At 43.0% G+C, this 12,692-nt stretch overlaps 1 protein-coding gene across 2 annotated transcripts in view; it reads left to right on the forward strand.

Annotated features, from left to right (window-relative positions):
• pard3ba (par-3 family cell polarity regulator beta a) overlaps window positions 1-10,969 on the forward strand; it is a 206,772-nt gene extending 195,803 nt beyond the window's left edge. For both annotated transcript variants that reach the window (XM_050063013.1, XM_050063014.1), the window contains one exon: window positions 9,539-10,969. In XM_050063013.1, coding sequence (XP_049918970.1) covers window positions 9,539-9,974 — 436 coding nt within the window. In that variant the 3' untranslated portion in view covers window positions 9,975-10,969. The remainder of the gene's footprint in view (window positions 1-9,538) is intronic.
• Window positions 10,970-12,692: the final 1,723 nt, after the last annotated feature.

The following is a 12,692-nucleotide window of genomic DNA, read 5'->3' on the forward strand; positions in this document are numbered from 1 at the left end:
TACATCTTTTAAATAAACAATTTTACAATAATTGATGACTTGTTTTGGCTCTGGCTGCGACTTATCATCCAGAGACCATGGACAGTGGTTTCACTGCGCTGAATAAATGAAGGCATTTCCAGCTACTTTTTTTCCGCAGTGCTGCCGGTACCTCCACAAATTATGACACATTAAACATTTTACCCGGTAAAGTGTGTGCGGACATGCATATGAATGTCTGTGCGTGGGAGTGTTTGGCAGTGAGGCGCAGCAGCTGTTTTTCTGCAGAGCAATTAATGCGTTTTGCATGCAGCGTGTGTCTGTTCCCTGTCAGTTGACTAACAGGTGAGCACATCACGGGCAGATGTGCTTACATATGCATCTGCATTGCATCTGTACGCTCTGGCATCAATGAATTAATGTGCAAATGCAATCGCGGTGAGTGCAGCTCAATGTTTAAGCATTTGCACTTATTGTTTATGCATGTATGTGAACAAAAGGAGACAAACATACACTCTTAAACTTTAAACAGAAGGCAGAGCAGGTTAGCAGTAGAACGTGAAGTATGATAGAAGCCGTTAAAGCTCCTAATTGGTGCTTCGTCTCATTTAATTGCTTATTTTTCTGCCCATGTAAGATACCTCTCGCACAGCAAAGTACTATTTTGCTGCTTAATAATTGTCCATGTTTCCGTATTGTTCTGGTAATCCATGGTTCCTGGTTGTGGAATGATTTAACTGTTCACACATCCTGAACCCCAACAAGACAGCCGCATTGTCTCTCCTCCTGGACGTGGGCAGCGCCACATTGTAGCCACCTCTACCTGGCATATAGCAGTGATCCACAGCAGGAACAGGACAGCAGCTCACAAGTCCACCGTCACACCACACGCCTTTTTTCCCTCTCGCGCCAGAGTCCTCTGTCAGACGGAATCACAGGGTATTACAGTCCCTGAAATCCCATTGGAAAGTGATGCAGCACGGAGGTCATCCAGTTTATTTTCCAGGATGCTAGTTTCGGTTTAACAAGTGACCGCGTTAACATGACAAAGCCAAATGCGTCGTGGGTTCTCGTAGCGTCAGTAGCTGTTAAAAACACGAACAGAACATGTAGGTGTCCCTTGAAAGCCTTTAATTTTACCTAAATCACGGTTGTTAGGGTCTGCAAGCTGTTAAACATGTTGACTACCACTTGAGTGAAGACACGAACAAAAATTTTATGTGGCAAGTACTGTTCGGACATCTTGAGGCTCTGAAAAGTGCTTTCTTCTCGACCTGTTTGATTGGTCTCCCACGTAGGGCTATGCAATCATTCGAAGAATGTCCACTATCACGACTGCCGACAACACCGAATGCTTCTTCAAGCGCCTCCATCGAAAAAACGCAAAAAAATGGTCGTAAACAGGACGTGACGAAATATTTACATACATTTTTACAGAGGATCGCGTGTGCACGGGATTAATACTACCCGAGGTATTTTCTCCGGACCGTTTTACAGAAGGTAGAAGCCGCCGCAATTTTTACTGACATTATCCGTAATGATTATAGACATGGCGCATTCAGACAGGACTAAGATCCCTGGTAATAATTACTTTACCCCACGTCTCCACGTTAAACTAATCCCGTCCGGATAGGGCTTTAGAGTAAAACAGAATCAGAATTCATGTTGGCATAGCATCTGTATCTTTGATCTCTGAACTATGGTAGCTAGTTACTGACGTTAGTTTTCTAGTTTGTCAGTTATAATCAAAGCCTCGTACGTTTTGGTTTTGTGCCCTTGTCATTGGCTTGGGACGACTTAAGATTTCAAGACACAAAACTCTTGAGTTTGTGTCGTGGTATTTGACGTTCAGTTCATGAACACGTATAACGTGAAGTTCGTCATTAGCAACAGAAGTTCCTGCTGGTGTCCTGGCTACATTTCTCCTCCAACTACTAGTGTTTACCTGACCACTGAATATCGGGCTACTTGCTAACGTTGTCTACACATCATTTGTCAAAGTTTTTTATAGGTAGAATTTGCGATCTTTGGGTGTGAATACTTGCATAGCTTGATGGGCTATTGCACTCTACTACAATCTCCGACTCCATATTACGAATGCTCTCTTACAAGATTTTAAATCTATACTGCTCAAAATTGGAATACCCTCGGACACTTTTGTCTAGATATAAATAATGTAAATCTTTCACGGTGCATGAGACGTAGCATCCTGCATTTCTACCCAGTATGTTGCTCATTACAAGCAAAATAATTAATTGATATTCATTACCTAACGTAGTTTTAAAGGTCTGTAAAATCTGTGAACACACAGAGGTATTCGTGTGTGTTTGTGTTCAAGTCTGACAGAGACACATGGTTGTTTTCCAGCTGTTTAGGGCCGGGGGTATTTGGGGGACCAGGATGCTCTAATAAGGAGCTGGGAGTTAGGGGGGAAGGGGGGGATACTAATTTCCTCCTTCCGTTTCCTAGGGGCAGGTGCAGGGTAACCCCCCCACCCCCTATTCCCCATGTTACCACCATACAAATTCTTCACTGTCATAATGGCAACACACACTCTCCCAGTCCCAGATGGACACACACACTCACACATTTTCCTTTCACCGTTGAGTATGTAATCATATACACTCCCAACGCACATTCACACGCATATAAATATGGATGTAATATTCAGGCTGTCGTTTTGCTCTCACCACACCGCACACACACACACTCAGAGGGTGGTTGGGAGTGTGGTATATGGTGCTGATGTTCTCGAAGTGTGAGTCAGATGTATTACACGGCGTGTCATTACAGCTTTCCACTCTAGTTGGTCCCTGTGGTTCACATCACACCCTGCACTGCTGCTCTATATAGACCTCAGAGGGACAGACGAGTGTGTGCATCTGTCTCTCGGCCTGCCTCCTCCTAAACACGGCTCGGCTTTTTCAGCACGGGAACTCCTTTTTCTTCTTTGTCTCCATTCTTCAAGTAAAAATATGAGAATTCAATAAGCAAATTTCAACCAAAAAGTTCCAACATTTGCTCCAAAAAATGTACGTTAAGAAATTCAGTCGTGAATAAGGATGGAAATTGCCTCTTCCTAGTGCTGTCACTCCCATGTCTGTGTCTGTGTGCGGTAATAGTAGCTGTGTTAATAATAGCTGTATTACAATATCACCAGCACATTAAATAATAACACAGAGAAAAAATAACTAATTCATTCTTTCCTTTTTTGACATTTACTCAAACCTGTTTATTCCTCTCAACATCGCTCATGGATTCATCTCATTTACATCTGATTTTCCCGTTTTTATTTTTATTTTGACACGTCAAAAGTGTGCGTGGAACTCGCCTGACAGCTGAATGAAAACACACCTACTGTCTGTGTGTCTCTTGTTGTCATAAGCTCTTTTCAAGCCGGATTAGCGGTGCTGGCGGAGCTCCTTTAATTGTCATCACCGACGCCAACCAGTGTTTTATTTCGGCAGGAATCTGCCATGTTTGGCATGTTGTGTTTTTGTAAATCAAAAGCTCTGGGGGAAATTTCCCCCCTGTCCTTGGGAAAACTGTAGCTCACTTGTAAACCAATACACATCTTTTACATGTAGGTTAATGATGAGAGGGAACTTTTATTCTCTCTCCTTTTTGGGCCTCTTTTATCTGCACTTCCTTTTTTTGGCGTGTTCCTTTTATGTGTTTATATGTCTTCCTCCTTCTCACGCTTCCCCTCTTTCACACACAAACTTACTGATGAAGTTACGCAAGTTTACAAGTAAACAAGAGATCTCATTCTGACACTCGGAGTACACAAACACACTCACAGAGGCACACACACTTGAAATGTTGTATTTGGATCCGCTACATTAAATCCTAATTTATGTAGAATTCAAATTATGGTTGGAGGACATTTCAGGTTAGCAAAGACCCGCAGAAACACACTCACACACACACACAGAGTAAAGCCATTTATTTCCCGACCAGGCTGAAGCCAGCTGTGTGACCTAGGGATGGGGAACTCTCTGTGGGTCACTGAGGCCCACGGACCCCCTAATCCCCCAGCTGCTTGGCCGGACACACACAGACACATAATGGCTCTAATGCACAATATGTCAGGACTTCCCTTATGTTTGCTTTCATACAATGTTTTTTTAGATATACCAGATATTACAAATTCCAAATCTAGTGGTGAGATTAATTTATTAGATTTTGGTGGTCAAAGGTCAAGGTCACTGTGACCTTTCACCCATCTTATTCTCTTGAATGCGATATCTCAAGTAGGTCCAAGGGGAATTTTCTTAAATGTAGCACAAACATCCACTTTGACTCAACAATAAATTTGTTAGATTTTGATGGTCAAAGGTCAAGGTCACTGTGACCTTGCATCCATCTTATTCTCGTGAATGCGATATCTCAAGTAGGCCTGAGGGGAATTTTCTTAAATGTAGCACAAACGTCCACTTGGACTCAACAATACATTTATTTGATTTTGGTGGTCAAAGGTCAAGGTCACTGTGACCTTTTACCTATCTCATTCTCGTGAATGCGACATCTCAAGTAGGCCTGAAGGGAATTTTTTTAAATTTAGCACAAACGTCCACTCAGACTGAACAATAAACTTATTAGATTTTGGTGGTCAAAGGTCAAGGTCACTGTGACCTTGCATCCATCTTATTCTCGTGAATGCAATATCTCAAGTAGGCCTGAGGGGAATTTTCTTAAATGTAGCACAAACGTCCACTTGGACTCAACAAGGGAATTTTCTTAAATGTAGCACAAACGTCCACTTGGACTCAACAATACATTTATTTGATTTTGGTGGTCAAAGGTCAAGGTCACTTTGACCTTTTACCTATCTCATTCTCGTGAATGTGACATCTCAAGTAGGCCTGAAGGGAATTTTTTTAAATTTAGCGCAAACGTCCACTTGGACTCAACAATAAACTTATTAGGTTTCGGTGGTCAAAGGTCACTGTGACCTCAAAACATGTTTTTGGCCATAACTCAGCAACTCATACACTAATTATTGCAAAATTTCACACAAATATCGAATAGGATATAATGATGAAGTGACGACATTTTGTATACAAAAGGTCAAAGGTCAAATTCACTGCGACATCACTTCTTTGGTCATTATTCAACGTCATATCTCAGGAACAGAAGTTGAGACATTTGTTCAGACACTGATTTGGTGACACTAATCTAGAGTGTCTACCTTGAAACTGTGCTAATTGTTTAGATCGATCGATTAGTAGTTTTGTTTATTGTCAGACTCTCTTTTTGCTAAGTCCATCTGGCTTTTTTTGGGTTGTTGTGCAGTGTTGGCAGCTGTTGCCAATGATAGAATAGCAACTTTCTTTCTCTGCGGGATTCTCCGCCATTGAATCAAGCTTTCACCAAAGCACAGCCAATAGGATTGTCCTTTCTCTGAACTGACCTGTGATTGGCTAAAGTCCCCTGTCACAGGCAAAATTTTCTAAAGCCTGAAAACAGAGCCAAGACGAGGTGTAGAAGACTAGTTTTCTGTCAGTCTACTTGAATTACAATATGCTCACAGGTTATAATGGGATTTTTGCCCAATGGCGCCAAAATTAAACTGCCTACCCCAGCTTTAAGATTCTAACTTCCCCTCAGGTCCCCTTGAAAATATCACACTGTCAGACTCTCACCTCCCTGTAGAGACAGAATGACTCCCATATGAGCGGACAAAAGGCAACTTGGGCGACTAAGCTGTGTCATGCTAAGGTCAAAGGTCATCCAGAACCTGTGCACCATGGCACTACAGGGATTAAACTAACTAACTAAACTAAACTGTTCAAGGATTGTTCTACATGTGTATTTATTGTTGCCCATACCACTGCTGTGCCCTCTTTATTACCTCGGAGAAGCTAAAAATAGCACTGTGAATGAGAAAGGAGTGAAAGGGGCGGTGCAAAGATGACAGAGCATTTAAATAACAGAGGTGCATAAGGGGGTGATGAACAGATATTAAGGGGAGAGGTCACAGAGGTGATAGAGACGGAGAGGAAGATGAATATTCAAGTGGAAACGGTGTGGAAATTGAAGATCTCAGAGGGGGAAATTTAAGGAGAATGATGAGAGAGGAGCGAGGAAGCCGGCGGAGGTTCCTGTCTGTTTGGGTGGCCCTGAGTCGGGCCGAGGACCCAGGTGTTCCCCCTCCTCTACCCACTATATCACTCCATCCTTTCTTTCTTTCCACTTTGCCTCCCCTGGTGGCCTTCACCATTTAATCTGGATTAATGAGCAGGCTGACCTTCGTCTCTTTTTCTCTCTCTAGCGCTTTCCACTCCTCGCCGAGCTTGAATATATTGTTCTTACCCAGACTCCCTCCACATCTGCTTCTGTCTCCTCACATCGTAATTTCAGATGAAATCTCTCCCTCTCTCTGTTCTCTTTCTGTCCTCTCACATCTCTTTTTTTGTGTGTTTTAATGCTTCCTTACCTTATCTTAAGCCGTAGCAATGCATGTCTATCTGTGCGTGTGTGTGTGCGGCTCCGTCTTTCCTGCTCTGCTGACTGACAAGGCAGTGCTGTTCATTCTTGGGGCCACCTGTGTATCCTGTCCCACCGCTCTGTTTGGGTGGTCAGGCCTCCCAGCCCACAGAAAACACACTCTACTGATATCTGCAACACACACACACATATAGAAATCCACGTCACCACAGTCCACGAATATCCTCAAGGGAAGATCGCTTATGCACAAGCACACACACACAAACACAAGCTGTGTGCGACCTAATCTGTGGTGAGTGAGTCATTCTAATTGGCCAGTCAACAGGTGCTGAGCTGGACTCAAGGGAGCGGACAGAGGAGACGCACGGATATGATTGCAGAACAAGGGAGAGGCTAAGCTCAAGGCTTCTGTGTAATAACTACAGTGGGAGCCATTGTTGGAGGGTGGGAAGTAAACGTCTAAATCTGTGTGCCGCTGTCTGCTGCTGAATGATGCAGTATAAGAATATGAAGTGTAGTAAGTTAACGACAGCTTTAACATTTGCTGTTGAGGCTGCGTTTAGACCGACAATAGCATAACAAGTGTGTGTTTACTTGCACTTAAATGACCTGTTGTTTTCTGTAGTTAAATGATTTCTTCAATGTTATCTTGGGCCCAATCCCATCTCTTATTTTAACCCCTACCCCTCTTTTTGAGATGCCCCTTTGCCCCTCGCAATAGAGTGCCAAGGGTAATGGTTGAAATCTTCCCCTACGATTTGGTGAAACCCTTCTCGACCCTGGTATGTCATCAGATCACAGAAACAAACGTGACCATGGCAATAATGACGTGATCAAAATGACATTTATCCGATGGAGCTAGAAAAGGGTGAACGTTCGCAATTCGTTCACAACTTAAGTTTCATGATATCAATTGATCAAATGGAAAAAAGAACACTGCTTCATTACCACTAGCGGTGCTCTGTCAGCTAACATTAGCAACCCGTGCTCTACCCTGCAGGTCTGCACCTGTATTCAGAGGTGCAGTAACAAGCGCAGATACATTTCAGGAGTCATATACCATCAACAGGGTGGTTTGCAACATGGAGATATGTCAAAATGTGGGATTGTCGTGGCCAAATCAGCAATAACAATGTGACGTTAGCTTGCTACCTACCGAGACCACGGATGTATTAAGACAGCTGGATACAGCATTGGTGGTGGACCCCTGATTGTTCCTATAAAAGCTGCTCAGTGGCGCATGGAGCCAAAAAGCTCTGTTTCGGTAGTATACAATTACCCAGATGATCGGCACCGCTTCACATCATTGGGTCCATAGAGCAGGTGCACCTGAGCGGCCAACGTCCGCCGGCAGAGCGGCTGACTTCCAGTTTAGCGCAATGCTAACTTGATTTTGCAGCTCTTGTAGACTTTACAAATGTTATCAGACCGAATGGATTAAATCTTGATAGACGAAGGAGTCATTTTGCAGGTTTGTGATAAAATGTTGGGTCCAATAGCATCACGCAATGGACCCCAAAAATTGCAGTACCGCTGTTTGGCCACTAGGACAATTGTCTTCAAAGCCCGGTTCAATTCCTGGGGGCTTGACTGAGACACGAATTTGCGTTTCCGAGGATATTGAAGCCATAACCATCCCTACTCTGCCTCTAATTGGCCTGCCTGATGTCTAATCCGAACCAACCCAACCACTGAAGGCAACAAGTACTAGTCAATCAGAGGAAGGGTAGGGTAAATCATGCATTGGCTATCCTAGGACAGGCATATTAGCTAAGCAGACAGTATACCTCAGGCATTTTTTGTCATGCTTGTTGAGAAAAAAATGACCTTGTCTCATTGATGTGGCATTGAAATGGTTGTGGGATAAGAGATACCTAGATTTGTCTTGGGGAAAAAAGCATACCGAACTGTACCGTACCACTCTGTGGAAACAGGGCTCAAGTATCCTTTATAAGTATATCCTGTCTGAGTCTTTGCCACAGCACAGTGCAGCAGCGTCGTCCAGGAACACATTGCTGTGGTCAAACACCAGTTTGTGCACTTGCACACGTAGCATGCCTCGTAGCTTGGAACAGGAAAAGATGAATATGATTGCTGACTTAGAGGAGAGTTATGTAGCGTCTGATAAGCCTTCAAACTGGACTTCCTGTTTCATACCAGTGTTTGATGTTCTCACTGGTAACCCTTCACTAATGTAGACCCTTGAGGTGTGTGTGTTTAGCTTTAAAGTACTCTTAACTGCTACCATATATGGCAAAAAGATTCAGTGGTGTGGTTTATGTTAGACTGTAATGGTGCTGAGTGTAACGACAAAAGTGATCATTTATGATGTTGACAGGGCTCATTGTAGATCACCACTTTTAAAAATAGGGGAGTTCCCCTTACAGCTAGGCCGACGAAGACCTGACTTTTAGATTTGCTTACTTGCTTTAGCGAGACATGTGTCACTCAGCACTGGAAACAGCACATAAGATGGAAAACATTTGAATGGGCCTGTGAAAGGTGAGCAGCCCTCCCTTTTCTTTCCTCCTCTCACTCTTTCCCCCCTTTCTCTTTCTCTCCAGCTCCCTCTCTCTCTCTCCGTCTCTCACTCCTTCCGTCTCCCCGAGGCCCGCGTGTCGCCTTACCCAGGGGTTTAGCCCCTAATCACCCAGAGCTAGTGGGAGGGAACCGGAGACTTCCAGCTGGCTGCCTCGTTACTGCAGACCCCTGGGACACACACATTCCACCACACTCCAGCTAAACACACTCACACAACCTCATATATGCTTACCAAGGCATTTGCTGTTATCTCTTGGCATCTCTCCATCCACGTCCCCCCCACAACTCGATCCTGCCAAGGCCACAGCCTCGCCACGTAAACTGAATAACAGGAGGAGGCTTACCGTAAGGGAGGGCCAAATCTCTGGCACGTCCTCGAACTCCCAACCAGTTTAAACCAGTATTAAATATTGTCTTCCTTTGTACTCTCAAGCATACATATGTGTGTGTGTACATGTGTGTGTGTCTTTACTAATGGTGTCTGACAGTCCCACAGACCAGCTCCAGGCTAATATCAGGTGCAGTCAGTACTTTCTAATTTTTCATTGACAACCATTTTGTCTTTCAGGAGGGATCCGTATGATTACCCCACCCACTCCAGACCCGTGCCAAGAGAACCAGCCCCCTACCCCGGCCACTACCACAACCCTCCTGCCTCCAGCCACTCTGGCCGTGTGCAACCCCCCCAGACGGGCACACAATCCTATCAGGCACCCAGCAACCAACGCTACCACCCGTCATCCCCCGGCGCAGGACAGCAGCACCGCGCGGCAGCGAGGCAGGACGTCCCCCCTTCGCCTTCTGCAGGCCGGAGAGGGCGGCACTACTACGAAGCCGCCGGAGGGCGGGTGGACGTCTACCGGCAGGCTAGCCCTGGCCGCTACGCCAGCCCAGAGAGGTACCCCGACACCAGGGAACGCTACGCCAGCCCCGAGCGCTACGGCTACGGAGACGAAAGACAGCCTGACCCAAGGCGGAAGAACCCCATGATAGGTGCAGTGTAGAAGGTACTCCTCAGTCACAGACTCCTCTCATCTCACCTCCAAAAGTCGAGTCAGTCATACAAAGATTATAAATACCTCCAAATTCATGTGTTTCCAGATTTGTGAAACATAATATCAGCTGTCACCGAAGCTGCCAATGCGAATAAGTGAGATTTTGCTATATTAATTTATCTGATCAGGAACCCTGAAAGCAATAAGTGACAAGCTGGGAGGCTAAAATAAGGCTTATTTTCAGAACCATCTGGTCATAACTCTCTCCACAGGCCAAGACAGATTTAACAAGCGTGAAAGACTCTGTGTGTGTGAGTGTGTGTACGTGTGTGTGTGTGTGTGTGTGTGTGTGTGTGTGTGTGTACATATCTATACATGTTTGCTTGTGTATATTTACAAGTGTGCTGTTTATATCACAGGAAGTTATTTTGATAGATTTTATATTGTTGAATTGAAATTAATGTCAATTAAATTAATGACACAGATATTTAGAGTTAACTTGTTGTATAGAATGAAGTCTTTTCCAGCATTTTGCACAAGCTGATCAAACTGAAGGAAATAAAGAGGGATCACCTTGACCAGGCAGACCAGGAGACACAGGAAGTTGAAGTCGACAAACAGGAAAAAGGAAGTAACTCTTCAAAGTATCCTCTTGTCCTTGATGTTTTTGTCTCTTGAACTTCCTTTACGTCCTGCTATCACTTTTTGTATTTCTGCCTTTGTTTTATTTGGATGTGGACATGAATGATGCATTTACTGTACATTTGTCAAACGTATAACTGCAGTGAGTTTGTGATATTTTTGTGGTGTTTCTAATAAAATGTATAAATCTTGACCCACACACAGGCTACAGTCTATAAAGAGCTAACAAAGGGTTTAATTAAACATATCACTGCACTGAAAACTTACTAAATGTGTTACTGGTGGTTTGATTCAAACATGTTGTCAAATAAATGCATGATTTTTTTATACAAATATTTTGCATTAAATATTTTGGAATTCTCTCTCCGAGCTGCTCCAAATCATTTCGTCCTATTTCTGACCTATTATGCTCATTTTCAGGTTCATACTTGTATTTAAGGTTTTCATTTCAACATGTTTACATGCTTTAATGGTTAGAAAACACTTTATTTTCCTCGTACTATTTTTCTCATACAGTTTTACCGCCCATTTCTAACCCCCTCCTGCCAAAAAATCCCAAGCTACTCTGATTGGTTAGCATTTTCTGGTCTTCCGTATATCTGCGTCTCTGTCCCCGACAGAAAATAGCAGCACTTTTTACCCAGAAAAATCACCAATATAAGCTTGTAAACATAACTGGACATGTTCCAGCAGGAAGAGGAAATAAAATCAGGGAGAAAGTAACGCCATCAGCAACCAAGTTTATATGTTTCCATGACATTAGCATGTAGCTACATGTAGCAGTGTACTTGCAGCCAGAAAATGACTGTAACCGAGAATGCCGGCACTTTTTACCCAGAATAATCACCAATATAAGCTTGTTAACACAACTGGACATGTTCTAGCAGGAATATGAAACAAAATCAGGGAGAAATTAACAGCCTCTCCATCAGCAACCAAGTTTATGTGTTTCCTTGACGTTAGCATGGAGCTACATGTATGTAGCAGTATACTTGCAGCCAGGGAATGAATGTAACCAAAAATGGTGGCATTTTTTACCCAGAAAAATCACCAATATAAGTTTGTAAGCACAACTGAACATATGAAACAGGAATATAAAATGAAAATCAGGGAGAAATTAACACCATCAGCATCCAAGTTTATATGTTTCCATGACGTTAGCATGGAGCTACATGTATGTAGCAGTGTAATTGCAGCTAGAGAATGACTGTAACCAAGAATGGTGGCGCTTTTTACCATAAAAAATCACCAATATCTTTTTTCTAAACACAGCTGGATATATTCCAGCAGGAATACGATCCTAAATTTGTGAAAAATTTACAACATCAGCAACAAAAGTGTACATGTGTCCCTGATGTTACCATGTAGCTACATGTAGCAGTGTACAATGTAATGGAGAATAGCGGCATTTTTCACCATGGAAAAATCCCTAATAAAAATTTCGAAACATAACCAATTCCAACAGGAATATGATCTGAAATCAGGGATAAATTTACAACATCAGCAACCAAGGTTACATGTTATCCTGAGGTTAGCATGTAGCTTTATTTAGCAGTGTACCAGTTGCAATAGCGTGCCTGGAGCAGATGACCATATAAAGAAATCCTGCATATTATGACATCATACTGTAGCCAGAGAAGAAAAGACAAAGTATTTACTGCAGTAGGAAACCTGAGCTTTTGCTCACAGGGGATTTCTTCTACATATGTTTACTTAATTATGTGAAATTTTGGCCACATCTAATAAAAACATCCTTAATTGTAAAACTAAATGAAGAACACAAAATGTGGAAATGCATAATAGGTCCCCTTTAACCAATTATCCAGACTATGCATATTTAAAATTTTCAGTCAAAGTACGACAACACTGTGAGTCATCACTTTAAAAATTCATTAAAATATTCAGCTTAATTTCTCCAAGCACAATCTCCAGATAAATTTGCCCTGTGAGATGACTGATAAGAGTAGCCAGCGCTCTGATAATGACTAAATCATATTCGACAATTAGAGGCAGGGAAAACTCCACTAGAAAATGATTACTGCCCAATTTGCTCTCAGAAATAAAGATGGCGCTGATTGGTGAAAT

This window comes from Epinephelus moara, chromosome 15 (genome assembly GCF_006386435.1).
Source record: "Epinephelus moara isolate mb chromosome 15, YSFRI_EMoa_1.0, whole genome shotgun sequence".
In the NCBI taxonomy this organism is placed as follows: domain Eukaryota; kingdom Metazoa; phylum Chordata; class Actinopteri; order Perciformes; family Serranidae; genus Epinephelus; species Epinephelus moara.